A 26,460-nucleotide genomic window follows, 5' to 3' on the forward strand; every position below is an offset into this window, starting at 1 on the left:
ATTAAAGATGCAAGCAATTAGATTGGGAAAGAAGTATCCCGAATTCAAGCAGGACGAAATTTTTGATTTAATCAATAAGTTCAAGTGAGTCTATCTTGTACATCCAAATCGGAACAAAGAGGTCCTGGCAAACGGATGTCATCAAGAGTCAAAAGCGTGCTAAGCGGTCAAATAGCCAGATCGATGTGGATGACAAGGGAAGCTTGGACAAAGCTACCGTAATCTCGTCGCTTCAATCTTCTGGAGAGGCAGACTATGACTCGGTAAGTACTGATGCAGTACAGGCATGATAGACAGTGGCTCAACAGCTGAGCATATTGTCAGGTTAGAGAAACTCTCAAAAATGTTAGCATCGATTCTTCCGGGCGGGTTGAGCTTGAAGATTGGGTGCAATTGCACTCTTTGTTGAGAGCAGCCAAAACTCATCCTCTGTGTGTCTTAATTATTCATCAACCAGAGTTTGCTATACTACAACTAGGCATTGACATACCACACTAGGCTTGAAACAAACAAAGGCCGCATTTCTGTGAAGGGTACTGCAGGTACAAATGCTCAACACACTATCAATGAAGATGAGAGGAGGTCATTCACCGATCATATCAACGGCGTATGTCCTATCGAGGTTGGAACGTATTGTTGTTGTCACTTACTCTATTTCCATAGGTTCTCGCTGCCGATAAGGATGTTGGCCATATATTGCCTATCCCAACAGACACTATGCAGCTCTTTGATGAATGTCGAGGTATGGAAAATCCGCAAACGGCTTGTTCACCGTACTAAACCATTAATGCAGATGGCTTAATTCTTTGTAAACTTATCAATGACTCTGTGCCAGAAACCATTGACGAACGAGTTCTCAACAAACCTTCTGTCAAGGCTGGCAAGGCCAGACCACTTAATGCCTTTCAGATGACTGAAAACAACAACATAGTCATCACTTCTTCCAAAGGTATTGGCTGCTCCGTCGTCAACATTGGTCCTCAAGACCTTATCGAAGGACGAGAGCATTTAATCCTCGGATTGATCTGGCAAATCATTAGAAGGGGCTTGCTCAGCAAAATTGACATCAAAATCCATCCTGAACTATACAGGCTGTTAGAGGACGGTGAGACTATGGAAGAGTTTTTGAGGTTGCCTCCCGATCAGATTTTGTTGAGGTGGTTCAACTACCATCTCAAAGCTGCTGGATGGCACAGGCGGTGGGCTACATCTTCTAGTGGGAAAGAGGCACGCTGATTGCAAGTAGAGTTGAGAATTTCACGCGAGATGTCTCAGATGGGGAGAATTACACAATCCTTCTCAATCAACTCAAGGCAGATCAGTGCACTCGAGCACCTCTTCAGACTTCTGACCTATATCAAAGAGCGGAACAAGTCCTTGAAAACGCCGATCGCATTGGTTGTCGTCGTTTCCTTACTCCTAACTCTCTTGTCAATGGTAACCCCAAACTCAATTTGGCTTTCGTTGCCAACCTTTTCAATACATGGCCTAGTCTTGCCCCTCTCGAGGAGGCTGAAGCACCACCACCAGTGGAAGATTTTGATGCTGAAGGTGAACGTGAGGCTAGAGTGTTTACCCTTTGGTTGAACTCTTTGGACGTCGATCCTGGAATCTATAACCTGTTTGAAGACCTGAAGGTATGATAAGCTTAATCTGAATTTTTGGCTGTTGCTGACAACCACACAGGATGGCACTGTACTTCTGCAGGGGTTTGACAAGGTCATTCCTGGCTCTGTTATCTGGCGCCGAGTCTCCAAGCCTCGCGAAGGCCAAGAGCTCTCTCGATTCAAGGCTGTCGAAAACACCAACTACGCCGTTGACCTTGCCAAGAGCAACGGGATGCACATCGTCGGAATTCAGGGCGCGGACATTGTTGATGGCACAAGGACACTAGTTCTCGGTTTAGTTTGGCAGTTGATGAGGCTGAGCATCAACCAAACCCTTGCTAGTATCTCCAAAAACGGAAGAGGGGTCACCGACCAGGATATTGTTAAGTGGGCCAACGATACAGTCAAGAAGGGAGGAAAGAGTTCAACCATGAGAAGCTTTAAAGATCCAAGCTTATCAAACGCTGTGTTCTTCCTAGATCTCTTGAATGGCGTCAAGCCCGGAATTGTTGACTACTCTTTGGTGACCTCAGGTGTGGATGAGGAGGAAAAGAGGATGAACGGTGATTATCTAGCTACCTCGCTCGCCTTTAACAACTGACTAGATTTCTTCATTTTCTGCTTCTAGCTAAATTGGCAATATCCATTGCACGAAAGATGGGTGCTTTGATCTTTCTCGTACCAGAAGGTGGGTTTATGGGCCAATCATGCAGACATCGGCTGATAAACGTAACCTTAGATATTGTTGATGTTCGGCCTCGACTTGTAGGCTCCCTTGTCCTGTTTCATGTAACTGTGCTAACTTTTGCTTGTAGATTTTAACTTTCGTCGGTGCTCTATGGAGCGCATCATTACACCAATAACCAATATAAGTGGGGAGGTGGCTCTAATCGGGCTTTACAATGGGCGTTGGGTGAAGCTCAGTCTGTACGGTCAATGTTGGTTGATGAGTCAACAAGACACAGTTAGCAGGATGATACAGGACTATTGCAATTACATTCTGCCGTTGATACTATGTGCACAATGGATCCAATTCATTCTCACCAATGTTTGTATTTTCTCATCACACTTTGATTTATTCTACAAACACGACAACGCTTGATTTCACAATACGAAGCCCCTCTTCAAATGGTATAGGCGACACGTCCGCCAATGAAGGAATATCTATAGTTGGCCTGATACCAATTTCTGAAACTCTTACGTCCAGCAATCTGAGGGATAGTGGCATAAGAACCACCCAACTAAGTTTAATATATCAGCGTTTTCTATCACACGAATGAGATAGAAATGATACTTGCCACTACATAATGTTTGCCGTCGAAAAAGTCAGACGAGTAGCCCGGATACAACTGGGATGAGACGAAACCCTCATATCCATAGAAAGTTGAATCAGTCCATTCCCATACACCACCGTTATGGCCATGAACCACACTGCCGGCATTGTCGACAGTAGTATTGGTGGGACTATGTTACGTATGAGTCGTCTCTCATAACACTTGTTGAAAACTTACGGTATAGGATGCCAGTTCTTGACACCAACATTGTTGACGGCACCCATCACCCTTGGTCCTTGTTCGCTTTCCCACAGCTTTCTCAACTCTGCTTCAGTAGGTAACCTTCCGCCTTTCCATTTGGCATACCCGTCAATCTCTATCTTGCTTGCCATCAAAGGCCAGTTTCCACCGACTTCAAAAGACACAGAGCCGTAGAATGTACGAATTTGCCACTCGGGGGAGGACGAGGTGCTGGTGTTAATCCAAGAAGCGGGAGCCGTTTCATTTGTGAGCTTATCCCAAATGCCTTCGGCTTGAAGATATTTGCGATACTCATTATTAGTGACTGGAAGTGAGTCAATCCTGAACGGTTTGACTTGTTGGATGGCTTTTGGACTTTCATTGTCCCATCCGAACTCATGATTCTCCCAGTCTTGTACTGTGGGATATTCCTTATCGTCTTCTTCGACATCATCATGGCCTAGAGTTATTTCTCCTCCAGTAATCTCTAGTACTTTGTTTTCAGACTTGTTGGCTGCCCATTGATTGACCAAGATGTCCCATACAGGGTCTTTCACAACCGAAGGTGACTTTGTGAGGGGGCTTTGAGCCAGCATATAGAGAATTGTCTCCGCATGCATTGCTTCATGTTCAAAGACCATGAAAAGGACACGACCATCATGTCTGCAAAGAGGAGTCTTGCCAGAGGCGTAATCAGTGTAAATTGCGAAAAGACGTTTCCGGACACGGTCACGAAAGTCAAGAATCTCAGATAAAGTAGGCCAATTCTCTTTCGACACAGGAACCTCAGAGTGACTCTGACTACAATCAGCAACAATCTTTTCAGGAGAGCCATCAGAAACATACATGGCAATTAGTGGGATCATCCACGTCCGGATCGATACCCCGCTCAAAGATGTCCTTAAAGTGTTCTGGCCATGTGTGCTTGCCCTTGGTCATTCGGGTAAGGTGAATGTCCAAGAATGTGGGACTATAGATAATTAGTGCATATACTCGTAAGAAAAAGCGCTCACATATGACCGAGGTAGAAGAGACATATATGCCTCAAGTCGATAGGTTTCTGGTGCAGCAACTCCTCTGGAATCATATCCAAAGTGATGCTGTATGGAGTTAGGCCTGCCTCCATAAATGACAGTAACTCACTGATCCCATAGCTTCCACAAAGCAAGCCACTCATCCCATTTGGGTATACCATTTACCTTTTCAAGTTGACCACCGCTGACGTTCATGTTCGTGCTTAATGTTGTAAGACTGCTATTGAAAATTCTATTTGACGGGGCAGTAATAAAGCGAACATAAGGTCTTTCAAGTAACCACAGTCTATACTCGCTCCTGGGTGCCTTCCACAAGTTGATGACGCGTAGATCTGCTTCGATAAAAAGAGACAATGCTTCTGTTAAAGAGTACTGGAAGACAAACATTAGCTACGTCTTCGCATACCGACACGAAGTATAAAGGAATGAAGAAAGCTGGGAGCCCGGCTGTCTTCCCAGATCGGAGTCCTTAGAGCACATTCCAGAAAGGACAGCTGACAGAAACAATGACCAACCTTGTAGGACCATTCCACATGAAGGAGTTCGCCTTTTTCCAACTTGACAGTCTGGCTTTGCCCCGCAAAACTGATTATCTCTTGGTCCTTTGATTTGAAGTATGCCTCATGTCTACCTATTTCAAACAGATAAGATCAACGAATTTGCAACTTTTCATTTTTGCAAACTAACCGAGTTGTTCATTGTAGCGTCCCACAAATTCCACGTCAGCTTTGATACCCATCTCATCCCTGATGACCTCCCATCCGTGTTCTTCAAAGCGCTTTGTATGGCCATGTGGATCATTGTATGCGACTTCTAGCTTTCTTTTCCCCTCCGCGCCCGGGCTTGGGCGTCCATCTAGGCCTAAAAGGAGAGTATCGCCTGGGCGAATAGGGAGCGATTTGAGAAACGTAGGAGCCGAGGTGCGGTCAAAGTTACCCAAAGAAGAGCCCAAAAAGGCGAAATGCAAAGGACGATCCGGGGAATTTGTGTCAGAGGCAGGAGTTGTCTGACGGATAGCATCTCGTGCATGAGTGTAGTAGGGGTAAACCTTCCAAATCTCGTCTGAAGAGTCTGGAGAAGAGTTGTTGGTATCGGATTGGCGATGCTTGAACTCTTCCTCAAGGGCAAGAAGAGGAGATGGGACGTCTCTGGGCGTGACAAGTTGAACAGAGACAGGGCTGACAGTGGGGCTGGCTTGGGGTTGGTCAATGGGTGTGGGGATGTCTCGAGGAGCGGCACTGCTGCTAGTAATCGCAGCCTCCGCTGAGCTTGTGTGCCCCAGGTTCTGTCGAAGATGGCTGAGTTTCCCCTCGCGGATAAATTGCAAGCCAGCATCATAATCGCCATGGAGACCGAGGCAGGCTACCTTGCCCTCAAGCTCATGGCCAATGGCTTCTTGCATCTCGCTCAAAACCCGATCCAGCTCGGGATAGGAAAGATCAAGTGCATAGTAAGTAATGGGGGGCAATTGAGATTTTGCTGTATCTTTGTCGACGGCAAAAGATAGAGCTCGGAGTAGATGGGCCGTTTTGCGGAGCGCTCTATCACATCCGCACATTAGACACGGATAGGACGCAGCGACTCACCCTGCCCCAAGCTCTACAATGTCGCAGTCAACCCTCATACCGGCATTCGATTTTATCTCTCCATTCACTCCCTCATTCCATTTCCCGACTTTAGCGTCCCCCCATCGTCCAGGCTTCCACCTTGCTCCTGGCTGCATGTCGAATTCAAGTGGCATTTCGTGGTTCTTTTGACCATGATTATCCTGGTTCATCATGAAGCGGACGATTTCAGCGCCATGAGTCTTAAGCAAATTTAGCTCGTCATTGAAAAGGTAATATTCGGGAGCCTCTGCTGTGATCTTATCGTACAGTCTTGTCACACCTTAGTACATGACCGTATAACTTTGCAACCCACCTCAAACCTTTTTCGTCATATAGTACAACAGTAGGCACGCTTTTTGTATAAGCCCATTCTTTGTCCTCCGCCCTTGAGCCTGGCATAGTCGGCTCAGATGTACCACGAAGGCCAGCTTCAATCTCTAAACGCAAACACGAAGATATGCTTGAGTCCGTAGACATGGAGGACTCTCGCTTGCCTGATGGCAACGTGAATATGCTGCAGGTCATTCTATATCTGCAATACAGTAAGCTAAACGTCAAACAGAACAACCAGCTTATGCCATCTCAACTTGGACCGATACTGTCGGACCAATATGATTGCTCAATTCACCCAAGAAAAACACTTACCAATACGTAGTATATCCAATTCGACCAACACTTTTTTCGTTCGATGCAACCTATATATATATATATATCTTCTCCTTCTCTATCAATTCATTTTCTCAGCAACCGCAATATCCACCTGTAGTGACACTCAATGACGTTCCGGAAACAACTCTTCCCCTGAAGTATTCCGGCAATTCGATCCGGATTGCTATGTGAGTTGAGAAGTTTGTCACCTGCCATACCGTAAGGAGGTTCCTGCTGCTCCGCACACGTTCACAGCAAGCCATCTGGAGACGTCCCAGTCGTCGCCGAGACAAACGTGTCAGGCGAGACCGCCGAAAGGTAACGCAAGATGCAAATGATGATCGTCGGCTATCGCGCCGTTCTAACATCTCGTTGACTATTGTGTATCCGGCAAGTCCATGAATCGTGGGCGTAGTTTTGGTTACAGAACATGGTGGCTGGGCCAAAAAAAAAACGTGGTTCTTGCTGGGCAGTAACCACGGAGGACAATGCTAGGTCGGAATGGATCTCTGAGACCATGGTGGATGAGCAAAGCGAGTATAGTCAGAGATATCACTGACTTTGATAAAATAAAGATTAGTTGAAGAGTACAATATTAAAATAATGAAAAAGTAAAGAATAACAATTGGACTTTATATTTCGACAGATGGCGTTATCCATGTGGGCCCAAGCGTTAAGAAATTCATCGACAACAAATAATCCCAACAATTTTCTGAAAAAGATATGCGACTGATATCTTTTTTTTCTATTTTACAAGACAACTCATAACGTAAAAAAAAGTATTGATCGTATAGATACCTCACTATGCTCCAGACGACAGAGCCCTAGATACTTGAGCGCCTTGAGCAGCCCTCAACAAGCTACTTTTCGTAGACTTTGGCCCGACACTAGGCGCAATCCGGTTAACAGAGTCAGAAGACTTCAAAAACTTGGTGGTGGCGACAGATGCCGGCCTGGAACGGGTGGGAACAGATTTCAAAGGCGTGACAGGCGAAGAAGGGTGAGAGATGGATGCGTGGGACGAGTGTGGTGCACGCAAAAGGGCGGTTCTGTTGAGTCTTGGGGCCTACGATGAAGGTAAGTCACTGATCGTGATTTCTATCGATAAAATTCCTACAATGCTTGGGGTACCAAGGCTCTTGACTGGCTGAACAGCTGTCTTCTTGTCAGAGTTTGTACCAGAAACTTCTGCAGTGTTGCAATCATCCTGGACACACTCTCTGCGCGGAGAATCGACGACTCCAAGATTTGACATTGTGCGTACAAGAGGATAGATGCCAGACGCCGGTTCGGGCGATTTGATACCAGTACGAAGCATCGAAGACTTGTTCAGTCGAGGGGTCTGTCATTCCGTTGATCAGTGACTTGGCCACATTCTGCAAAACGACGCTCACTATCAATGGTGAAGCCAGACTTGCTGGGAGGACTATACTTCTTCGTCGTCTGGCCTTTTCTGCGTCTGCCCGCGCTTCGTTGGCAGCGGCAATTGCCTTTCTGTCTCTGACACTGGTTGGTGTGGATAACGGACCACCCATCCTCAGCTGAGAGGCCTTTGTTTGGCGAGGAGCGATTGTGGGAGCTGCCAACGAGGGCACGTTCTGAAAATGAACATTAGGATTGCTAAAAGACGCAAAATGGCACTTACTATGTCCAGCCCTGTTCGCTTGTATCCAGGAGTTCCCTTTGTCTCTTCTCTACTCTTGGTCTCTCTCCGAGGCTTCACATCCTCCCAGTTCAGCCCCAGACGTAAGGCAGCAGCCTTGGTCATCTTGGGCCCTACATTGTCTTTGAAGTTGGGTACTGGCTTTGCTTTAAAACTGCTCTTGATGGCGGCACACGAAAGGCTATCATGGGCTTGCTTACTGGCAAGAGAGGATAGGACAGGATCAGATTCAACCTCTAACGAGGTTAGCAAAGTTGAATTAATCATGTTTGCTGCGTCTTTTCCTTTTATCAAGATCAACATGTCCTCGACATAGTCTTTGGATTCTGAAACTGGAGTGGCTGGAGCTTGAGAAGTGTCGACTTTTAGAGAAAGGTTTGAACAAGGCTCAAAGTCCACGTTGAGGGTTTCCATAGACATGTTGACTTTTCCGAGGGTTTGTTAATGTTGGCGAATAGTAGTTGCTAACGGGATGTGCTGGAATGCGTTGGAGTTTTAGAGATTCGAGAGTAATAAGAAAGAAGCAGTGTTTTACGAATAAAAACAATGAGCAGTAACGTTGTTGTTTTTGTTGTTGTTGTTGTTTCCAAACAAGAATCAACTATTCGTTGTTGTTTTGTTGACAAACTCTTGGTGAGTACCCAGGCACGGCATAAAACATCTTTGGTTGAGATACTTTCATCCAATTGTTCTTTGTAATCTGACCAAGTTGGAAGAATAACTGGAATAGGCTCTATAGTAATAGGTTCTTATACAGTATTGCACATATCACAGAACAAAACAATTACAACAACTATAGCCAGCGTCATTTTTATCTTGCTGTGTATGACAAAGGAACCAGATTCCATCTTATGACTGGATAAGGCAGTATGAGCTAAGCAAAGAAATATTATAACATACAGCGTACAACACATTACAAACTTGATTGTATTTCTAAATTTTGGACTAATCGTTACTTTCAAATGTTTTCTAATGAGATTATCCAACATCTATTCTATTTCAATTCCAACTCGTCGCCTTAAATGAACCCCCCCATATGACCGGCTATCACCGGCAACCTCACATTGTGTTTCGTTAATTCAACTTTCTTTATTAGTTTCCCCCACATTATCGGATAGCGCGACTCATCTTACCAGTATATCATATATATATATCGTCAATTCACAACTCTCCTCTTCTTTCCCACCTTCGTCTCATTCAATTTGTTCTCGAGTATCTTTGCCTGCGTTGTCATCCTACAGTAGCAACGTAGCTCAGTTTCACTATGCGCACATCAGCGCTCATCTCTCTTCTTCCGTTGCTCGCCACCCTCTGCGAAGCTCGTCCTCACGCTCGCGAGTCGGGTCGACAAGGAGGCCGCAAGTCTCTATCTTTTGGGCCTGCGCACCCTCACGCTTCTTTTGAGCTTGTGGACGAATCAGTTCATATTCTACAAACTCGCAGTTTCTCAGATGAGCCTATTGACCCTAAGCAGGTAGCCCAGGACTTTCTCATCGACAAATTGGGAGATGTTAATAGCGACGTCTTTTACATACGTGACGATGTTCGTTTCCGTTTCGTTATAGTCGCTGGTTGCCTTGGGTGACTGGCCGAATGGCAAATGCTGACATCATGTTGTAGAGCTATACCGATGCCCGTACTGGCATCACACACATCTATGCTCGTCAATTGATCAACGGCCTAGAGGTGTCTGATGGCGACATCAATCTCAACATTGACCGTCAAGGCCGCGTCATCTCATGGGGCAGTTCCTTTCATCCAGGCTCTGCTCCCAGCCTGACCGAGATGAACTCACCTTCCGGCGAGTCTGCTCGAGTTTGTACAATTCTTCAAGACAAGCTTGATACTCATAAAGCTCGCTTGACAGAACTTAGGGGCGAGACGGGTGTCTGGGGTATTGTCAAGTCTGCTGCGCAAGCTGTGCTTGGCACTCCGCTCCTCGGAAGAAACCTTGATATTCCCGAGATCAAACAAGTTCACAAATCAATCGAGCATGTTGAAAATCATATTCACGCTGTTTGCCATCAATCCGCGTCCAATTCTGAGACCATCATGACTCCTGTTGAGGCTTTAGTGTCTCTTCTCCCTCGCATCTCCCCTAACCATAACATGGATGACGTCTCTACGGATGAACTTTCTTCCACTCCTCGCCATTCTTTCATGCCCAAGCCAGCGCCTGCTGAGCCCCCTACTGAAATAATTTCGGGACCGGGACTTAACAAAGCCAGCATCATTTCAGACGTTCCAGCTCGTTTGATGTATACTCAAATCTCTGACGGAGCACCTCGTCTTGTGTGGAAGTACGAGATTGAGATGAAGGATAGTTGGTATGAGGCTTATGTTGATGTCATGTCTGGCGAGCTTCTCAGGATTGTTGATTGGGCAAGCGAGTATGACATGGACGCGCTTGAAGAAAAGATCAAGATCATGAAGGGTGACAAGCAAAAACCTATGCCTATGCCTCATAAGATCAAGCCTTATTCTTATCAAGTTTTTCCTTGGGGTGAGATCTACTGTTACTGTTCACATGAAATACCACTGATGCGTAAAAGGTATCAACGATCCTACTGTAGGCAAATTAAGCATTGTCACTGAGCCTTGGGATTCAGTTGCTTCTCCACTTGGTTGGCACAAGTTCCCTACTACTTCCAACCCTTGGGACGGTCATATTCCAGGTCAAACAGCCCAAGGCAATTACACCATATTCAACACAACAGCAGGCAATAACGTCTATGCTCATGAAGACTGGGAAGGTCGCAACAACTTTTTGCTCAACTATAGACCCATCAACGACTCTTACATCTTTGTTTATGATTACGGAGAGTATGATGGTCTGGAGCCCAAAGAATATGTTGATATGGTTATCACTCAACTCTTTTACACTTGTAATATGTACCATGACTTGCTCCACCGAATGGGCTTTGACGAAATCTCTGGAAACTTCCAGGCCTACAACTTTGGGCTTGGTGGCAAGGGTGGTGACCCTGTTGTGTGCAATGCACAGGATGGTAGTGGATACAACAATGCCAATTTTATGACTCCTCCTGATGGTCAGGCACCAAAAATGAGGATGTACATCTGGGACACGGCAACTCCTTACCGCGATGGTGATTTAGAGGCTGGAATCGTCATCCATGAATACAGTCACGGTCTATCTACTCGTCTTACTGGCGGTCCAGCCAACTCTGGATGTCTAGGCTGGGGAGAAGCTGGAGGTATGGGAGAAGGCTGGGGAGATGCGATTGCAACTCTCGTTAGACAGGTTGAGGAGCACAAAAACTTCAAGTGAGTGTTGCAGCTTGTATTGATTCAAAATTTTACCTATGCTGTAGAAACAACCTTGACGTGTTCGCCATGGGTGCCTGGGCAGCCAATTCCGAGAAGGGTATTCGCAACTACAAGTACTCGACAAATTCCACAACTAATCCCTCTACCTATAAAACTCTCGACAAGTGTGTACAGTCTATCATGCTATTGTTTAAAAGCTAACATCCTCTTACAGACCTGGCTACTGGGGTGTCCATGCAATTGGTGAAGTTTGGGCCGAAATCCTCTTTGTTCTTTCTCAGCGCTTGGTAGAAAAATACGGCTTTAGTCCTATCCTTTTCCCGCCTACAAACACCTCCGAGCCAAACGACTATTACACCAAAACCCTTAAGGAATCTGTCGATAGCTTTGGTGCTCCTGTTCCTCTTGTTCCCAAGCATGGCAACACACTCGCCCTCCAGCTTATCATCAATGGGATGAAACTTCAGCCTTGCCGACCCTCCTTCTTTGCTGCCCGAGATTCAATTATCCAAGCAGACCAGATTTTGACTGGGGGCGAGAATACTTGCCTTATTTGGAATGCGTTTGCTGAACGAGGTCTCGGCTCTGATGCCACTATTATTGGAAACACCCCCTGGGGTGGCGGTGTCAGGTCTGATGGGTTCAAGGTGCCCAGAAAGGCTTGCAAAGGCGACAAAGTCTAATAGAGGCCCACTTCATAGTGTGGCTACCATCATTACATTGAAAGCATGATACCCGCTTACAATGATGACTTGTAGATGAAGTTTGTACTATAGACTTGCATTGGAATTGCTCGAATTGTCTTTTTTGGATCGTTGTAGTCGTTCGCAGTTAGAATCGTGTTGAGTATGCCATGTAACCGGATTGAATCTATTAAACAAAACAATTTATGGACTGACAGAGATGCTAGTCTTGATGTACATCCTTACTTGTAGCTGCAAGCTTTGGCTTTCTCTTGACATCTATTACAAGGACCAATGCTTTGGATTATGGGTGCTCTCCTTTTTCTTTGGCTCTTGCATGATTTTTTATTTATTATTGTTTATTATTTATTTAATTTCAAAATACGACTACAAAAATGCCAGTTGTATTTATCGCTTATAACTATTTTTAATCGTGCCTGAATTCAGTCTCATCCATTTTTTCCAATTCATGGTGTTTAAAAAATCACATCTAATCTTTAGAATTAATTCTTTTTCATCGTTGATGATTAAAGTAATCTAAAAGCAGAAAAATATGAGTGAGGAGGTACAGGCAAATGCTATGGAGAATGTAGTTTTTGGGAGCGTAAGTGAGACAACCATGACTTGACTTGGCAGTATGGGCTAATTTTAATTGTAGGTGGCTGGAATGGTAGCCAAAGTCTTTGAACATCCGTTTGACCTAGGTATGCTCGCAATGGGGAGAATACTCTACAGGTTCTGATGAAGAGAAAGTTAAAGTCCGACTGCAGTCGCAGCCCACTGATAGAGCCTTGACTTTCACCGGGCCACTTGATTGCTTCATGCAGACATACAAGAAGGAAGGATGGAGAGGTCTCTACAGAGTTTGTAATCTTCTCGATTTTGGAAAGGCTGGAGCTGATATATGCACAAGGGTATCTCTGCGCCCATCTTTGGCGCTGCTTGCGAAAACGCTACGCTCTTTTTGGCTTACAATAAATGCAAAGAGGCAATCTACCTCATGCGGTCAGGCGTTAAAGGAAAGAAGAGAGAGTTGGACATGGGCGAGACTGCTATGGCTGCCGCTGCCGCTGGTTTTGTTGCCAGTTTCGTCTTGTAAGAGGAATCCTCCACAAGATGACGCTGCTGATACAGGACAGAACACCGATAGAACTTATCAAGTGCCGGATGCAAGTCCAGCTACTTGCCCGTGAAGGCGCTATTGGAGCTTCGGCCGCTACACCTGTCCCAGGCATTCATCCGTTCGCCACCACTCCTGCTGCGGCCGTTGTCCGTCCTTCGTTCCAAGCTCGAGTCGCACCTCCGATGGGCCCCATCGCCCTTATAGTCGACACTGTCCGTCGATCTGGCATACGAGGACTTTGGTTGGGTCAGACTGGAACGCTCTTGCGAGAGACAGGTGGTTCTGCCGCATGGTTCTCGGCGTACGAGTGGGCAGCAAGATGTTTTATACAGCGGCATCAGACTCGCTTGGGCGAGAATACTAGAGCAACCAAGGCAGACTTGTCGGCATTGGAACTCATGGCCGCGGGAGCGTTGGCAGGCGTGTCATACATTATTGCGCTCTTCCCCGCCGATAGTGTCAAGTCATCGGTGCAGACTTTTGCAGAACTCAACCCCAGCAAGCCTGTTCCAAGCTTCTGGGCGACTTCTAAAGACATTTGGAGAACAAGAGGGATCAGAGGAATGTATGCAGGCTGTGGCTTGACTCTCATGAGATCAGCTCCCAGTTCAGCCATGATCTTTTACATCTATACTCGGCTGGAGAGTGAATTTGGAGGCTTCATGAACTAAATATATCGCATGCCACTGAGATAGATGGATTCAGGTTGTAGGGTAGATTGTAGATGCTGGATGCATAAATTCAGGAGTTTTATTTAATTGCTGAGTCAGCGGCGATGTCCGTTGGTGTTGACTTTTTTGCCGCCTCGTTGCCATCTTTCTTTTTAACTTTTCTTTTCTTTTTAATCTTTTGTTTATTCCTTCATTTCTTATTTATTTTACTTCAAGCAAGGCGAGACGCTGTAGAGGCTCAGACTGTCGTAGCGGCAAGCGCGTAAGAGTAACACGCTGCTGACAGATACTCACAAGCTCAGTCAGTCATCTTTGTCATGACCAACAGCCATTTGGCGACCGCGACTTTGCCTTTGGCCTCGCAGAGCCAACACTCTATAGACCTTACAGGAGAGGATTCAAGCGGAGACGAAGTAGCAGTTGATCCTCAATTGGCAGAGTCTTCCACCGCTGCTGCTCGCAAAGCCACAGCTCCCTTCTCAACTCCTGCCCTCGGTGCACGGTTCCCTACTACGAACTTGTCTCCTACGAATCATTTCCGTCCACCACTTTCTCAGTCACATTTGTCAATAGACCAACGCTCTACGGCTTTGGACAGCGATGGCATTGTGTATACCGGCTCATCATCCTCGGGGACCAAGTCACCGGCTTCAACAACTTTCCCACCCTACGGAGCAAGTCCCAGTCGGTATCCAAAAACAGACAGATATTTTTCAGAACGAAAGGAGCTGGCAGATGACGTGAATAGCAAGGGTGTTGCTTTGCCGTCAGTTCTTCTCATGAATGGCAACAATGCATCCTCAGCGATAGATCTCACCACTCAGCATATTCCTTCTCCTCCACCAGTCGATGAGAAGAAGCCGATTTGTATAGGTTCCCTCCGTTCGGCAGCACTGATGCTGTATCCGTGTCCTGCGGTTGTCGTTGGCGTTCGGCCCCCTCCAAATAGCAAGGAAAAATACGAGATTGTAAATTACAGGAATAATGAGTTTATAAAGGTTAAACTAAAGGTGAATATTACTTTGTTGCCGTTCTGTAAAAGTCTGACAAGATGTAGTATCGAGCGGCAGGGACACTGGCAAGGAAAGACGATCCGTCTTCGGTCTTGCAACAGGACGTGATCCAAATTCTCACTCGTCAGTCCTGCGCAATGTACATACCTATCCCAAAGCTGACTGGTTATTAGCTGCTTTGACTACGTATATAGGAGACCTTGATTCCCGGATTGCTATCCACCTTGCCAGTCTTATGTCAAGGGGCCTCTGTAGACTAGAAGGATTTGTCCCTCGTCTTCATGCTGATGCGCCCCAATTCCAAGTCCGCGTGGACGTACTCGTTTTCACACTTCCTTCCAACGTCGAATACATTGCTTCTTTTTTGGCCAATTACAACCTCTATCTTCTTGATCCTATCCCTCCATATGATTCTACTCGGCATTCTGATAACCCTCCTTACCGAAATGCACACGGAGGAGGAGATATCGCATTGCAATTGCTCGCAAACGCCCAACGACGGACAATGGGAACAGCAAATGGAGATTATATGTTTCCTGATAGAGAAAGAGAAAAAGCGACGCAAGTCGAGGTTCAGAGAAAACAGGTGGATGAAGTTTTCAAGAGCATAGACAATGGTACAGAATTAGAGCAATGTGACCCTGGACCACTCATCAAAACCGACCTTTTCCCACATCAACGCAAGGCTTTGACTTTCTTCTTGATGAAAGAGCAAGACTCGTCATGCCTTAAACAATGTAAGAAAAACGCAAAGAAAGTGTTGAAGAGGAGAGGACAGAGTGTGGACACTGAACCAGAAGAAGAGAAGGAGAAGAGCAAGAACAAGGACAAGAGGAAAGAAGAAGTAGAGAGCTGGGGTTCTTTATGGGAACCAGTTAAAGATGAAAAGTGCAAAGTTCGTTCTTGGAAAAACAAGATAACAGGAGAAGAACTTCGTGGCAAGAAGGGGAAACCGGCTGATTGCAAGGGAGTGCTCCTAGCAGATGATGTGAGTGTATTGTCATTCGGATCTCAACATATGCTGACTCTTTGTTTTAGATGGGCTTGGGTAAGACGCTGTCTGTTGTTTCCCTCATAGCTGCCACCCGAAGCTCTGCTCGAGAATACGCAAGACTCAAAATGGAGCCAGTCGTTCCTTCAACAGACCCCAGCGAGGATGAAAAGGATCTAGAGGCAGCAGAATTCAAAACAAAAGTTTTTGGGATGCCAGATTTTAAAGAACAATTTAAAGCCGATGCGAGGAACAAGAAGCGCAAACATGATGAGGATGCAGTCAGGGATTCTGCTACTCGTCGTTCTCGTATTACCACACGATCTAAGGGAACCTTGCTTATCACCCCTATGTCGACCATATCGAATTGGGAGGATCAGATTAAGGAACATTGGAATGGTCCAGTTGAAATTATTGGCGGAATTTCTGGCATAATGCCGCCTAAGAAAATTGAGCGAATGTGGAAGCCTCCCAAGATTGATGGACAAGAATCTTCAGGTGACGAAGATCTTGAAAATTTTGATTTACTTCGTGTTTATATATATCACGGACCATCACGTCGCCCTGACCCCCATTTTATCTCTGAGTTCGATATTGTCATAACCTCTTTCAATACCCTTGCCAATGAATTCTCAAAACAGAGTGGATCATGCATTACAGAAACGAATACACCTGGCGAAACGGCTTCCAACAGTGCTGATGAGATAGAGGGAAGAAAGAGAGAAGATGGAGAGATTCAATCTGCCGAAGTAGCAGCATTGGTCAAGGGGGCAAAGAAGAGTAAGGGCAAGGTAAAAGGTGGTCAGGAAACTAGCCCTCTACAAGCAATTGATTGGTTTAGAGTTGTCCTTGATGAGGCCCAGTAAGTATCCTTTAATTTCTCCTTGGTTTTGCGCTGATGAGAAGCAGTTACATTAAAACGGCTTCAACAGTTGCTTCGCGAGCGGCATGTGATCTCGAGGCTGATCGTCGAGTGGCTCTATCCGGTACCCCAATTCAGAACAAGATTGAAGATGTGTGGGCTTTATTCAAATTCCTTCGTATCAGCCCTGTAGACGACAAAGACATCTTTACTCAATACATATCCTCTCCCTGTAAATTCGGAGAACAAATTGGTGTTGCAAGACTTCAACTTATCATGCGTTGCTGCACTCTTCGACGAACAAAAGAATCAACCCATGAAGATGGCACAAAAATACTCAATCTGCCTCCTCGAAGTGAACGTCAAATGTGGCTTACATTTCGGGAGGATGAACGTCGAATTTATGATGAGCGGACTTCCAAGGCAAAAGATAAAATTGGAGAACTCAAGGCTAATAACGATGTCAGCAAAATTTATGTGAATATGTTACAAGAGGTCCTTCGTCTTCGTCAAATTTGTAATCATGTAGACCTTGCTATGGAGGGACCTGTGGAAGAAGACTATGACGGGACAATCATGGATTTTGAAGTTGCTGCCCAAGGAATCGAGAGAAATGGGTTGACTCAATCTAGAGCAGTTGCAGTGGTATGTTCAATGAAAGAGGGAGAAGGAGCCACATGTACTGCATGCGGATTTGATTTCGGAGACTGGTTCCCTTGGATAGGGCTCGGCGGAGTTGAGGAAGAGAAAGAAAAACCCAAGCTGAGGAAGCTGCCTTCTAAACCCCTCCTGACGAAATGTCTTCATCTGTACTGTAAGCAAACAGTTTAAGTTACGACAAATTCCTAATTATCTTGATAGGCCAAACGTGTTTTAGAGCAAATATTTATCCAGAATATTCAAAACGCATGAAGGGTTCAATTGCCCGAGCGTGTCATTGTTGCAACAAGATGATTCGTCTTCCTAGTGATATAATAGAAGTTATCCCTCCAGATTCTGCCGATGCCACCGAATCAAATGTGATTGATCAACAGCCGAAGCGAGCGACACGAAAAAAGTTTGTTAGAGCCCCAGGCGAAAAGCTCAATCTGTCAACGAAAATGCAATTTCTGCATGATGAGTTGTTGAAATTCTCTAAGAAAAACCCACATTCGGCGCATTATGATCCTTTTGCCCTGGAGGGAGATGATGTAGAAGAGATGGATTCTGATGGCAAACCTATCGTGACTAAGAGTGTTGTATTGTATGTCTATTTGTATAACAAGAGATAAGTATGCTGACAGTTGAATGTTAGTTCACAATGGACGACAATGCTTGATCGGTAACGTTGATATTGCAATAGTAATGTGCAAGTAACTGATACACCATCTATAGTATTGCGGACATGCTTAACGAGACCAATATCCGGTACGCGCGTTTAGATGGCACCATGACGCGAGAAGATAGATCGAAAGCTATAGAAGCTCTCAAGTACAAAAAAAATGTGGAGGTTTTATTAGTGTCTACGAGGGCTGGCGGAGTCGGATTGAATTTGACAGTGGCGTCAAGGTGTTATCTTGTCGATCCTTACTGGAATCCCTCAGTTGAATCGCAAGCTATCGATCGTATACACCGAATGGGCCAAACTCGGCCAGTTGTGGCCATTAAGCTAATGATCAAGGACTCTATTGAGGAAAAATTGGACAAGATACAAAAGAAGAAAGCGGAACTAGCTCAGCTGTCTTTAAAGAATATGAGCAGAAAGGAATTGATGTCCCAGAAGGTAAAGTCATATGTCTTCTGAAATCTTCGTCGCTGATGAAAGATTTTCCAGTCGGAAGAACTTGCAAGTTTGTTTAGTTGATACACTAGAGTTATTGTATTATTTGTAGCATAATAGCATAGTTTAGCATTATCATTGTCGTTTTGGATTTTTTGAGGCATGTCAGAGATTTTCATCATCAAGAACTATACAATTGTAATCTTTATTTCCAATGTACAACAAGAGATATCTTGTCTTTACAGTTTCGCTTTTGCCTCGCTAGGGACCCAGTCATTTATCAACCCTTCTGCCTCTACAGCTCTTCGGAGGGCACTAGAGGTATGCCAAATTTCATACTCGAGTCTCTCTTCCATTGACTTTTGTCCCGGCGCATGAATGTTGAAATCAGGACACTGATCAAACCCAATAGAAGCTGTTTTGATAAGTATAGCTCTAAAACGTACGCTTAGCTTTTCGTGATAAATATTCCATGAAGTTCTCACGCAGTCAGCCCATACACGGGCTTCACACCATAGGCTTCTCGACCGGTCAGAAACCTATGCATCCGAACCTTTCCTTCTCCCCATTTGACATCTCGAAAAGTATAGAACCTTCCGTTCTTTCCACCCACCTCCCCTTCATCTTCTGCGTAAGTGACAGGTGGAGGTAGGGGAATAGCGTCAATGACTCCGGGCGGCAAGGCAACCAAGCGATGGGATATGTTGTAGTGAAAAGACGGTATGAGGGAAGGGCGTGTGTGTAAGAAGGACGCGAGAGGCATGGAAAACAGTTGAGACACTTCGTCCGCGTTCAACAGGGGTATGAGAGAATAGTCTGTGACAAGGAAAACTACTCTGCTCCAGAATCAGCGGCCTACTCTCAGAACCCATGGCAATTTAAAACTCACGGGGTGACTACAAGGGAATTCCCAGTCAAGTATGGGTCCAAAAGACTGAGCTTTCTGATCTTTTGCCGATCCATAGGCAAGCCTATCTACAGAGCCGGATCAGTATGTAAAATTGGCAAGTGTATAAGGTTACCAACTTCTTCAAAGGCTTCTCTTCTCTGCATTTACCATGCATTATGAGCTTTTGTGCGACAATGTACAGCATATACCTACCGCAGTATCCTCGGCATCCAAATCGCCTTCTTCACATTTCCCCCCAGGTAACGCCGTATCATGGGCATAAGTTCTCATGTTGCCTGCTCTCCTAAACTTGAAATAAGACTGCAGTCGTATCCAAGGGTGTCAAACAAACCCACGTCGACAGCAAAACGTATAGGTCACCGAGACGGCCCACAAACAGACTAGAGGTCATTAGTACGGCAAAAGGTTAAAGCTCAACCAACATGACAGCTACAGCGGCGCTCCTCTTTCGTGGCAACCGTCGATGAAGGCGGACTGGCGAATAGTTACTCAAGCGCTGCAAACATCTGACAGTACCATCAGCCGCTTATCCTATTCGAATAACCAGCCATACTGCAAGGATTCGGATTTGAGTGGTGGTAAAATTGACTCTAGAGAGAACATCTTGACCATGCCAGCTAATAGCCATGGCTGAGATATTTAGCTCATGAAAGTGTTCTCTACATGCCACATACCTTCTTCTTGTAATTTTCATCTGTCTATCGTTTATTTTCCAAAAACTAATCTCATTGTTGAGATGTAAAACAAGTTAGAAATCTCTGGTGGAAACAAATACTCTCTGGAGCGGGATCAATTCTTATATCTCTATTTCTTCTATTGCATAATAAACCACATATCATTAATTCTGTTACATAAGCAGAAAGTATACGGTTGTGCTGTCTTTGAGAAAATAGATAGATGAAATGAAACTACAAAAAAAAACAAAAAAGAAATTACGCTGACGGGGAATCGAACCCCGTGCCGGAGCAATTATCAACTTTTCAGTCACCATCTACGAGTAAATGGGAAGCTCCAATGTTACCAATACACCACCAGCGTATCAAATATCACAATTATTTAAAAACAATATAAGGATATTCCAATACCCTTCCACACTTTCAATCTACTCATTTGTCAATATCCGTTTGTTCTTTCAGCCCTTCTTCTACAAAAGTCTCTCTCAAAAATGCTGACCAATTGCATGTATCAGCGCCTCTCTCTTTAAAGCCGACACCTCCGGACATAGATCTTTTCTAAGCGCATTCGTTGCCTCTCAGCTCCTTTGTCGCTCTCGAAAAGAAAGGGCTTCAGATCGACAGAGTTAGGCGGCGATTGTTTGATTCAATCTCCGCTCACAACTAACTCTCCTATTCTAGACCTTGGCTGGGTATTCCATACATATTGTATTGGGCTCAAGCGACTCTAAGTGATTTCAAGTATTGACAATATAACAGGCGACTTGCACTTTCAAACAGCACTTTCAGCGCAACTCTTGCTATTTTCCCAATCAGGTTTTCAACTGGTTCTTTTACGGACACCCAACTTACAGGATGACTGTCGATAAACATGTCAAGACACCAGGAGAGTGGGAATCATTGGAGGACAGAGGTCTTCTGGATTCAGAGCTCAAGGAACTTTCAGAGGAATCGTTGAACTGCTTGAAACGGCTTGTGAACCATGAGCCCGAATCGGTGCCAGAGTATGCAAGATTGCGTATCTCTTCTCTGGTGAGGGCTGACATGCCTTGCTCAGTTTTGGTATAGTGAAGCAAGCAGCTGTTTTGGTGCTTCTCTTTCAGCCGAGTCATTCTGATAAACTACATGTCTTGCTGACTACAAGGGCAAGGACTCTACGGTGAGTTGATTGAATAAGTGAAGATATTTCTCTAATCCAACTATTAGGAGGCATCCCTTGCAGACAGTGAGTGGTCTGAAAAGTACTTGGTAATTACAGCTCAAAACCACTCACATATAGGCACTCCCTGGCGGTAAAGTCGATGCCGACGATCTGGACGCCATACACACAGCTGTACGTTTCGTGTCACTGGTGATAGTTTATGGCTCATCTTTTATAAACAGAGGAGAGAAGCATGGGAAGAAGTCAATCTTCCCATCCAACATCCCTCTATACATTTTTTGACGACGCTTGAGCCTGTCATGACCATCTTGCCTCTTGCCGCACATATCAAGAACCACATCATTGTCATTCGTGAGTATGCATGATGCAACCCGTGCAATCTGTAGGCTCAGTGCTCTATAGCTGTCGTATGCTTCCTTTCCGATCTGACCCTTCTTACCCAGCTTCATCCTAATCCAGATGAAGTTGATGCTATATTTACACATCCTCTCAAAGGTTGTCATACGGGTACACTCGAAGGAAAGGATACTCAAGGCCTAGTGGATAGAGGAGGAGAATGGTGGCCTCATGAAGAGAAGTTTCATGTGAGGGAAAAGATTAGACCTTGCTAAGAAGAGAATTACTGATGCATGTTGCATAGTCTATCGAAGACCGTATCGGAGTAAGTCCAAACTGTTGTATTGGTCAGATAGCGGACAGACTGACCTGGTGGCATCACTCAACAGACAACTGGAGGCTATAGGATGCATGTAAGTGGATGATACCATGAGACTCACTGATATGTATTAGCGATTTCGGACTGGACGGACACCGATCAAAGGCTTGACTGCAGATATGTGAGGTTTTGTTTCTATCTTCAGTTATTTAAGACTAACAAAATTGTTTCGTCTAGACTGATTCACGCAGCTTCTGTTGCTTATGGCAGTCCTCCGTCTTTCTCTCACTTCGCTCCTAATCAACCGCCTTTCTCTAGTGCTATATCAAATGTTGTACTTGAGCTTCCTGATGTCATTGATAAAAGCACATCAGCGTCTATGCTAGAGGATTCACACCAGACAGTAGAGTGGGGAGGTACAGAAATTAGACAAGCATACTTAAACCGAGAATAGTACTAATTGGCTTGAAAAGGGATTTAGGTCTGTGGTTGTAACATACGTAAGCATGCTACATATCTGCATGTATAGATGAGTTGCACTCTATAGAGTCAAAATCATATATAAGACATGTATAGACTACCTTTTGTCATAGTATGAAACCTCAAAATACATTTGTAGTATCTGGTTTCTTTATTGTGTTCTTTAGGATTTCCTTGGTAAGCGATGGTGTCCCTCTATTTTTGTCCAGTGAATAAACCTGTTTGTTCCCAAAGGCTTTGTCAAATGCTCAACTTGCTGGTCGGACCCAACATGAAATCCAAGATCTACAACGCCCAAATTTCCATACCCACTGTCCTGGTACAGGACTTTCTATGCTGTTATTCTGACGCGTTATACTTGCAATGATTTCCTCTTTGGCTCATTGGCTGCATTGCCAATGACTTTCGAACTATTTGTAACAGCACTCTCATATGATTATGGCGAAAACGTTCCCCGGCGTACACGTCTATGAATGACTCGCTTGGTACTAAATGGTTTACGGTGAGCTTAGCATGTAAGATAGAAAGGCAGGCTTGACTTACAGCCATTCGACAAAACCATAGATAATAGCGTCGAGAAGGCCTTGAGCCAGGACGAACCATCTTGAAATGGCTCGCAGAGAATGCGGAGGATCTCCAACAAAATGATCTGTTAAAGACAAGCATTACTACAGCCCAAAAACAAAAAATCTCAACACTTGCATATTAAGCGTATAAGTGACACTGAGAATAGTAAAATGTACTAAGAGGTTTTCAGTTCGCTGTCACAAGTCTCACATTATATATAAACGTACACCTAGCGGAAACCAAAGCATAAGTAGAGCGGTTTTCCTATTGAGATAGCTCGCCATACTCTCTGGTACGAGTTCATTATTTTCTTCATTGAAAGAAGTAAATACATCATCTGGTTGTGCAGGTACTGCTGTCAGCATCCTCATAAGATCCCATTCTTCATCCTCGCTTTGCGCCACTGATGTCGGGGGTGCATCCAATTCAACACTTGGAACGATTGTTTGTCGAACGGAGGAATGTGGCGAGGGATAGTAGTTGACTGAGGGGAGAGGTTCGGGTTTCTTTTTCCTTTCCAATATGATGGAAATTTTTTGGCACGATTCTATATTCTCGACCTCGTTTACTGCGGTTTTGATTGAAGGCTCACGCGTTTGAATGAGGAGTACTGATGCAGACGGAGACATGCTATCATTCCCGTATATAACAGGCGAAAGGGGCTTTGCGATTAACCAAGATGGATTGGCCACTGGTATTCCAAGGTTTCCTTTGCATTTTTGCAATGAAATTGACGTCCTCGCATTGGTACTAGAAGAATCCTCCTCTCTATTCTGTTTCAATACTTTCGAAAGCTGAATTGTTCGCCTTCGCGAATGAAATACAGTACAAGTATCATCTACAGCAAGATCATTGCCTGTTACTGAGACGTTTGAATCAGTGGTGTTGACAGCTGGGTAACTGCCATCTGGGGATACTGTTTCAATTCTCTGTATCGCTTGTTGCTGTGTCGAGATTGTTTCTGACCCGACCAGGTGTCGTATCCAACCATTCATCCCCTTCCAGCTGCCCCACAATGATGTGCTTCTAGTAGGAGCAAATGGTCCACCGAATTTTTCACCACCAACTTGAAAGGGAGGAAGCTCTACATGTTCCCAGGGTGGCAAATCTGCTATATTGACAGTATTGGATGTTATTGGCTGAGAGTCAACTTTGAAGAAAGGAATGGAAGTAGTCCTGAAAGCTGGGCGAGGAACCTCTTTTGCAGGCATATCTAAAGAGTCACCAAATGAACCGTGAGAGGCAGTCTCTACCAGTTGTTTCTTGGGTTCTTGAGACTCGCATCGATCGTGCTTAAATTGAAACATTCTTGTGAAGGGATTCAACATGGACATTTTCCGAGAGCTTGTGTCTGTCTCGAAGATATGTTCGCTCGAGTATGCGTCACGAGAGTGTGAGATGCTAATTTGGTCGGGGCGACAGAGAAAGACAATTAGGCGAGAATAGAGTATGGTAATGGTGACACACACGGCAGCTCTTTAAGCAGTGACGTTAAGTGCTGCGACAATACTAGCAAATGGCTCACCTTGGGATGAACTGGATCAAGTCTGCGTATATTCCTGCATTGTCACCATAGAAGCAAATGCCACTCGCTGGTATCCGTTTCAGCCGACGAATACTCAACTTGAGCTACCCTTACCTGGATAAAAACCATATACCTCTTGGCCTACGATGGCTGCAGTGATAGATAACAACCACACTAGATCAATCATCAGTATTCTAATGCTTGTAAGCCATATCTTTACCTAGTATCCACAGAAGGTACCATTTTTGTTCTAGTACAAGGGTCACTGTATGCAGAGGCTATAATATGTCAGAGGCAAAATTCATCCTTTCGTACTCACGTGAATGAGCATCATGTACGTCGCAAAGGCCAGTGTCACCGTCCACAGATGTTCTGTCCATAGTACAGCTATGAGAACGAGCCCTAGCCCGGAGCATGCTCTTGTACCGTGGGCGATTCTATGACCATCTCCTTCGAGTGTGAGGGAGGATGAAATAAGGCCAGTAATTCTATCTCGCAATGAGCGAGGTATAGTCATACAGCTTAGTCACTGGTGGCTTACCCCAAGACCAGGTCGCTGACAATCAATGCCTGAACAATTCGTGTACGGGTGGTACCAGGACGTCCATGAATGAATTCGTTAATAGCCATGGAAATTAAAATCGTGGCAGCACCCAGAGTTGTGAGGCACTTTGAAGCAACTTGTAAGCTTTGTGCATAGCTAAACAAAAGATAACCGACCAGGATTACAACGTTGACAGTGACCATCCACCGGGTAGACTCCTCTACTGCCGTTTGTTGTACAAAGGCATATACCACTTCCCTTCCCTCAAGTGTTGCCATATCTTACAGACGGGCCAGAAGGTCCCACTCGTCCCCTCCGGCTTCCCTGCAAAGTCTTTATTGTCGAATGACGTTGTCAAAAGTCGTTGAGAAATGCCTGTACTACTGAAGAAACGCTACAGTACGAATCATTGATCTGAATTGCTCAAGTCTGGTGCCTGTCAGTTGTCTATCTCTTGCTGTATGTTGGAGTATAAACTGAGCTTATGACAGAGGAAAGCTATACACAAAGTAACGAGTAAAGAAAAAAAGAGAAATTAAAATTGCAATTATGAAAGAGAGTATAAGACAAAAAGTAAAATTAACACCATAAAAAAAAAGAGCTAAGTTTCATAAATCGCCTATTTCTATTTTGCATTTCCTTTTACTCTAATAAATCTTGTCGAAAGCTACGTCTCTCATCCATTTCTTCCTATATGGCGAGCCATATACCCTCTCACAACGTACAAGTTCAATTCTGCGTGTACAAACCAATGCACCATACGGCTGGATTGGATCAGCTGCAGCACTCACGTGAGTCATAGATATGACCATGCTAGCCTTTCTTATCAGGTCAAAAGTCTTGCTGTGAACCAGCATCAACTTCCTGACTCATAGACAGCACTTCATGAAGCAGAACTCTTACAAAGTAGAGTTACATTTCATACCACTTGTGGTATCCAAACAAACAGCCTTCCCAAGCCTTCTCAGTTAATTACCCTGATTGCCAATCTTCAAAGCTCATCCCAACCAAGCTTAATGACGGCAAATGGGCAAGGACAGGTGCAAAGAATCATCTCCGTTATACAGTCAACATTCTTCAAAGTCTGAGCAGTTATACAACCTATCTTTGGTTTGAGTTATAAAGTCATGTCAAAACACATCGGAACAAATTAGTAAACCGGCTTATCTTATCGGGATCAAACTCAATCTTTACCTCGTACCTTTTGTGCTTTTGGTTTTCGGAGTCTTTGTAAATTTCCGATTCAAAAGATTCTGTCAATTAAATACGACTAGATCTTCATAACATATCTAAACCAGATCGTCAAGAGCCAGAGTAAAAATTATCAAAACTGGTTACAAAGACATGAAAAAAAGAGATCACGATTATCGCGAAAAAGCACTTTTGCAATCTCTCGCATACACTTTGTCATTGAAAGGAGCGTCCGGAATCTCAATGCTTGCCAGAAGGGAAATCAAGAGAGATGAGTAATAATCAAAGT

General features: G+C 44.7%; 9 protein-coding genes across 9 annotated transcripts; 5 read left to right on the top strand and 4 right to left on the bottom strand.

The window, feature by feature from the left end:
• Positions 1–7: 7 nt before the first annotated feature.
• L203_104570 (uncharacterized protein) lies at positions 8–2,470 on the top strand (the record flags this gene model as incomplete). The annotated part of the gene is made up of 11 exons (XM_066213950.1): positions 8–84; positions 176–263; positions 325–431; positions 499–607; positions 664–742; positions 794–1,199; positions 1,247–1,637; positions 1,687–2,170; positions 2,236–2,295; positions 2,347–2,372; positions 2,423–2,470. 11 exons carry the CDS (start codon positions 8–10, stop codon positions 2,468–2,470), a joined length of 1,875 nt encoding a protein of 624 aa, XP_066070047.1.
• Positions 2,471–2,731: 261 nt separating this feature from the next.
• On the bottom strand, positions 2,732–6,287 carry L203_104571 (uncharacterized protein; the record flags this gene model as incomplete). The annotated part of the gene is made up of 10 exons (XM_066213951.1): positions 2,732–2,848; positions 2,906–3,071; positions 3,119–3,918; positions 3,968–4,091; positions 4,135–4,221; positions 4,265–4,527; positions 4,671–4,786; positions 4,843–5,696; positions 5,742–6,032; positions 6,076–6,287. The coding sequence occupies 10 exons, from the start codon at positions 6,285–6,287 to the stop codon at positions 2,732–2,734; spliced, it is 3,030 nt and encodes a 1,009-aa protein (XP_066070048.1).
• A 925-nt stretch (positions 6,288–7,212) lies between these two features.
• On the bottom strand, positions 7,213–8,493 carry L203_104572 (uncharacterized protein; the record flags this gene model as incomplete). Its single annotated transcript, XM_066213952.1, has 4 exons — positions 7,213–7,476; positions 7,528–7,752; positions 7,805–8,008; positions 8,056–8,493. 4 exons carry the CDS (start codon positions 8,491–8,493, stop codon positions 7,213–7,215), a joined length of 1,131 nt encoding a protein of 376 aa, XP_066070049.1.
• An 844-nt stretch (positions 8,494–9,337) lies between these two features.
• On the top strand, positions 9,338–12,044 carry L203_104573 (uncharacterized protein; the record flags this gene model as incomplete). Its single annotated transcript, XM_066213953.1, has 5 exons — positions 9,338–9,616; positions 9,694–10,576; positions 10,626–11,358; positions 11,406–11,525; positions 11,576–12,044. The coding sequence occupies 5 exons, from the start codon at positions 9,338–9,340 to the stop codon at positions 12,042–12,044; spliced, it is 2,484 nt and encodes an 827-aa protein (XP_066070050.1).
• Positions 12,045–12,597: 553 nt separating this feature from the next.
• Positions 12,598–13,838, top strand: L203_104574 (uncharacterized protein; the record flags this gene model as incomplete). Its single annotated transcript, XM_066213954.1, has 5 exons — positions 12,598–12,648; positions 12,703–12,748; positions 12,798–12,907; positions 12,958–13,139; positions 13,184–13,838. 5 exons carry the CDS (start codon positions 12,598–12,600, stop codon positions 13,836–13,838), a joined length of 1,044 nt encoding a protein of 347 aa, XP_066070051.1.
• Positions 13,839–14,155: 317 nt separating this feature from the next.
• Positions 14,156–18,547, top strand: L203_104575 (uncharacterized protein; the record flags this gene model as incomplete). The annotated part of the gene is made up of 9 exons (XM_066213955.1): positions 14,156–14,848; positions 14,896–14,974; positions 15,025–15,839; positions 15,890–16,704; positions 16,752–17,518; positions 17,566–17,947; positions 17,999–18,025; positions 18,079–18,466; positions 18,518–18,547. 9 exons carry the CDS (start codon positions 14,156–14,158, stop codon positions 18,545–18,547), a joined length of 3,996 nt encoding a protein of 1,331 aa, XP_066070052.1.
• Positions 18,548–18,702: 155 nt separating this feature from the next.
• Positions 18,703–20,364, bottom strand: L203_104576 (uncharacterized protein; the record flags this gene model as incomplete). The annotated part of the gene is made up of 10 exons (XM_066213956.1): positions 18,703–18,898; positions 18,949–19,299; positions 19,353–19,438; positions 19,490–19,510; positions 19,566–19,656; positions 19,709–19,753; positions 19,796–19,879; positions 19,927–20,003; positions 20,048–20,067; positions 20,310–20,364. 10 exons carry the CDS (start codon positions 20,362–20,364, stop codon positions 18,703–18,705), a joined length of 1,026 nt encoding a protein of 341 aa, XP_066070053.1.
• Positions 20,365–20,538: 174 nt separating this feature from the next.
• On the top strand, positions 20,539–22,318 carry L203_104577 (uncharacterized protein; the record flags this gene model as incomplete). The annotated part of the gene is made up of 13 exons (XM_066213957.1): positions 20,539–20,555; positions 20,630–20,672; positions 20,729–20,755; positions 20,807–21,051; positions 21,105–21,206; positions 21,254–21,272; positions 21,327–21,380; positions 21,431–21,560; positions 21,612–21,793; positions 21,850–21,870; positions 21,935–21,962; positions 22,030–22,045; positions 22,102–22,318. The coding sequence occupies 13 exons, from the start codon at positions 20,539–20,541 to the stop codon at positions 22,316–22,318; spliced, it is 1,101 nt and encodes a 366-aa protein (XP_066070054.1).
• Positions 22,319–22,780: 462 nt separating this feature from the next.
• Positions 22,781–25,258, bottom strand: L203_104578 (uncharacterized protein; the record flags this gene model as incomplete). Its single annotated transcript, XM_066213958.1, has 10 exons — positions 22,781–22,832; positions 22,888–22,993; positions 23,047–23,086; positions 23,139–24,387; positions 24,437–24,503; positions 24,551–24,610; positions 24,657–24,701; positions 24,752–24,924; positions 24,978–25,105; positions 25,157–25,258. The coding sequence occupies 10 exons, from the start codon at positions 25,256–25,258 to the stop codon at positions 22,781–22,783; spliced, it is 2,022 nt and encodes a 673-aa protein (XP_066070055.1).
• Between the last annotated feature and the right edge of the window lie 1,202 nt (positions 25,259–26,460).

This window comes from Cryptococcus depauperatus, chromosome 5 (assembly GCF_001720195.1).
Source record: "Cryptococcus depauperatus CBS 7841 chromosome 5, complete sequence".
Lineage (NCBI taxonomy): Eukaryota > Fungi > Basidiomycota > Tremellomycetes > Tremellales > Cryptococcaceae > Cryptococcus > Cryptococcus depauperatus.